Below are 4,547 nucleotides of genomic sequence, written 5' to 3' on the forward strand. Positions count from 1 at the left end.
TGGCTAATTGGGCCCAATTTGGACATTTTCACTTAGGGGTGTACTCACTTTTGTGGCCAGCGGTTTAGACATTAATGGCTGTGTGTTGAGTTATTTTGAGGGGACAGCAAATTTACACTGTTATACAAGCTGTACACTCACTACTTTACATTGTAGCAAAGTGTCATTTCTTCAGTGTTGTCACATGAAAAGATATAATAAAATATTTACAAAAATGTGAGGGGTGTACTCACTTCTGTGAGATACTGTATATACATACACCTTGCTACGTGTTCTGCGTTAGGCTAACCGAGACTTGTCATTTGCACTTATATATTGTTGCTCTTTTGTTAGTTTTGACTGCTTCTATTGTCCTCATTTGTAAGTCACTTTGAATAAAAGCGTCTGCTAAATGACTAAATGTAAATATTATACACAGTACACATACATTTATTATGTGAACAAAAACTTTTATTTTGGATGCGATTAATCGTTTGATAGCACTAGAATTTTTTTAAACCGTTTATTGCCTAATTAAAATTATGTACACCTAGATTTTACACTTGTTGTGACTATTGTTTTGGTGGTTATGAAATATAAAACAGTTGGCCTGCAGGTGGTGGTGTTTCATTGATCAAACAGCTGTTTTCTTGTATGGCTTATTTTGTTACGGTTAGATTTTGAATGGTTGGTTAAAAACTTGTAACTTTGTTAAAAGTCATGTTTGTGATGTTTTTTTTGTTCTTCCCTGCTATACTTTCTTTTAAAATCAATTGTGCACAAAAAAAGGTAAATGTTAGCTATATTTAAAGAATATGAACTCCTGAACATGATGATCTTTTGATTTGTAGAATTTCTCCAAAAATATATTTGCCATCCTACAATCAGTGAAGGCGCGGGAGGAAGGTCGGGCCCCTGAACAGAGACAGACCCAGAACCAAACTCAGGTGGTGAGTACACAACAGAGCCGCTTTATTAGTGTGTGTGAATGTTTGTGCTTTCTGTTTCCTTATCAGCTGAATATTAAAATGATGTTTTTTGTTTGTTTGTTTTTTGAACAATTGCTAGGACACTTAACTTTTTTTTTTTTCAAAACTCTTCAAACAGCTCTCCTAACCAAGTTTCATCTGTGCACAGCAGTTAATTTTACATTTTAAATCTGCCATAAACCAACAAAACACTTTATACATGTCTCAAATCAAGCCATTCTTCCAAAACACTAGCAAAGGTTTTCAACCAACAAACACTTTTTCACTCATAAAATAATGACCTAAAAAACACTAACACCAGATAGCATTTTACAATGTTTTCTTCTGTAAAATTTCATTACCAAACAAGAATGACGTACTCTACTGATTAGAATTCACTGCAGTATATGCTACATTGTTCATGTTTACATTATAGTCCAAAATTATTCCTAATTTGTATAGATAGAATGATTTTGTATATGGTCCGGTTTCTACAACTTTCACTTGGGAGCAAAAATCTGCCTTTAAACTTGCAAGAAAAAAGATTGGAAATTTATAGTGATAATTATCAATATCAACTGATGTGAAGAATTGCGAACATTTATTTATTTTTTGGGCCATATCGCCCAAACCTAGTTTAACAGTTTAGAAAAGAGTATATAAGCATGCAAATTTGCCTGTGTGCATAAAGTTTGGCTGTGTTTGTGTCTGACTGAAAATAATTCATGTAATTTGAAAGCTGTAGTCATTGAATGCATTTTGTGCCAAAGCAATGATAAATGATCCACAGTTTAACCCACATAGACTGCTGTTGTGCTCACTGTGTGAAGAGATTTGAAAGTGAAATTGTGGTTGTAGTGATTGTTAAAAAAAACTGTAATGACAGCAGAATGTGAGCTGCATGAAGGCCATACACGCAAAATCTCAAGATTGTGTTATAATCTGTCCAATATTGCCAAGTTTAATAACCGTCGCCACTCTTCCAAAATATTTTTCCGTATGCATTTATAAATTCAGAAATTAATAAGAAACCAATTACAAGCAATAGGATAAAAAACTACAGTAGAACAAATAAGAAATGCTACATACAACTTATAAAGTAATCTAATGTATAAAAACACTGCATATTCTTCACTGTGTAAATTAAATATATATATATCTTCTTATTAAAGTGATTTAGTCAAGAGCAGTGAGAGATTTGATCTATTTTGTTGTTTGATTAACATGAATGACAGGCAGCAGGAATATTGGACTGCTGTCACTTTAAGAGCTGCCCGGATCCAATATACTGTTACACACGTTTTCTTTCTCAGTTTGCTTTCACTTAAAGTCTGTGTAAAGGCAATTCGGAGAATTGTTTATAAACATGATATAAATGTTAGAAATGTATTGCTGAAAACTCGTAACACTTAAGTGTGTTCGACTTGAAGCGGCGCTGCACAGATCGATCGGTGTGTGACCTCAAAGGAGAGTGAGAGCTATAAAGAGCAGACGGCTCCTTATGCTTTCGAATCCTTTAGTGTCATACGCCAATCGGTCTGCGCAGCGCTGTTCAAGTCAAACACACCTAATAACTAGTGTGCAATATAATCAATTAAAATCATTATAATCGCCCGCTCAAGTTTGCTTGCTAGCTATGCCTTCGGCACGTAATGCATTGTTAAGTGGTTGTGATAATTTACAAAACAGCTCGGTCTCCTTATTTAAATTTATTTGTATTTGACAGTTGAGAGAGGCGGCAGCTTTCTTGCGAGTGGGCGTGGTTTCAGCACCAACGGCGGACATGCCCCCAGCATTTGAGAGCAGAGAGTACTTTTTTCAAGAAATTGATAACTTAATTTTATTTACTTGTTTTTTTGTTTTTTTTTTGTCATTCAAATTTGGCTGGGTGGTTAATAACAATTTTTTTTCTGGTGGTGCAAACAATTTTAGCACAGCAACATCACATTAGCGTTAAAATTAATTTCCTTTTTGATCAGTTCATTATTACTATTAATAATAGTTTTATTGTGATTGATATTAAATTAAAATAAAAAAAATGAAACAAACAAAAATAAAAATATTTTATTTCTTAACATAGGCGCTAACATAGACTATTTGTTTTGTTTTTTTAATGCACTCCAATTTTTTATCCCATAGGATCCAGCAATAAGAAATAAACAGCCAGTCCCAGCTGCCTACAACAGATACGATCAGGAGCGATTCAAAGGAAAAGAAGGTAAGTTGGATTTCATTAGCTTTAGTTTTGATCTTTATGATGAATAATTGGTAATGCAGAAAATACCTGTGCAGACAATAAAAAAAGTTCCTTTTTAGTTGTAGATGTAGAAGTAGCACTTTTAGAAAAGATGTAACATGTATCCGAATAAAATAAATTCAGAAAATGTTAATTTTGTTACAACCAGCATGTCATTGTTGATGAATCTGTGAAGAGATCATTAAGTGTATCATCTGTTTATTATGATGATGAAGTCCCCCAAAATGGAATTGAGGCTTATTGGAACTGTTAATTATTTAGAAACCTAACTTTTTTTTTTTTTTTTTCTTCAGAAACGGAGGGCTTCAAAATTGACACTATGGGAACTTATCACGGCATGACGCTGAAGTCAGTGACGGTGAGTTCATATTGGGTCCTGTTTATTTTTAAAACATCTGTGCCAGAGAACAGTCAGCAGTGAGGCCGGCCATTTGTGGAGCAAACAAACTGGTTTATTCTTTGGATTAATTTATTCCAGTTCATTTGAAATTTAAAAAAGGATTCTAGGATCATCAAAAACATGTTTGTGTAGACATGCAAATCTGTGCTATGCCTGTTTCTTTATTTGCATGCAAGTTTGGGGTTTTCTGGCTATATGTGAAAATGAATTGGTTACTGTTAGGCTGATGATGCACGGGGCAGCTTTTTGAGCAATGTTGCCGGGCAACTTTGGTTAATGTTGACGTCAACAGGCAACCAGGTGAGACACAGGACCCACGACTGATCTAAAGTATCCATATTGAAATTTGTTTCCCATTCTCGATGGGAAAGTGCCCAATAGTGTTGTCAAAAGACCCGGTATTTCGGTACCAAGTCGGTACTAAAAAAATGAAAACGTTACGGTACCAGGCTTTCTTAAGTACCGGTGGTACCGAGTACCCGGTCAACCCGGTTCTTGATGCGCAATCAGAAGGCTATCCTCTTCCAGTGTTGCCAAGTCCGCGGTTTTCCCGCGGAATTGGGCTGCTTAACACTGTTGCCGCGGGTTGTTTTTCATGTCCGCGGGTTGAAAAACGACCCCATTAACGTGATATTTAGCCCCTGGAATGCAAATTTTACCAGGGGAACCCCGCCAAAACACGCGTATTTTATCCCCGGAACGCGATTTTTAACGGGGGACCCCTGGAAACGCGATTGGGCGGGTTTTGTTGTGAAAACCTGGCAACCTCTTCATAAAAGCAGTGGCGACCTCAAGAGGAGGAAACGCATCAAACTAACAAAACACCCCGATCAAGTTCAAGCAGGTAAGTTTCAATTACATTTTTAATATTTAGAGCTTCTGTTATGAATATTATTCTATATTTTAATTTGAATTTCGGATTGAAATAAACATCGCCGTTAGC

General features: G+C 35.6%; 1 protein-coding gene across 1 annotated transcript in view; it reads left to right on the forward strand.

Annotated features, from left to right (window-relative positions):
- LOC107661897 (parafibromin-like) overlaps nt 1–4,547 on the forward strand; it is a 51,722-nt gene that overhangs the window by 5,773 nt on the left and 41,402 nt on the right. The window contains exons 8-10 of the mRNA XM_016451686.1: nt 831–929; nt 3,087–3,165; nt 3,498–3,562. Coding sequence (XP_016307172.1) covers nt 831–929; nt 3,087–3,165; nt 3,498–3,562 — 243 coding nt within the window. The remainder of the gene's footprint in view (nt 1–830; nt 930–3,086; nt 3,166–3,497; nt 3,563–4,547) is intronic.

Source organism: Sinocyclocheilus anshuiensis, unplaced genomic scaffold (genome assembly GCF_001515605.1).
Source record: "Sinocyclocheilus anshuiensis isolate Anshui unplaced genomic scaffold, SAMN03320099.WGS_v1.1 scaffold723, whole genome shotgun sequence".
Classification (NCBI taxonomy): domain Eukaryota; kingdom Metazoa; phylum Chordata; class Actinopteri; order Cypriniformes; family Cyprinidae; genus Sinocyclocheilus; species Sinocyclocheilus anshuiensis.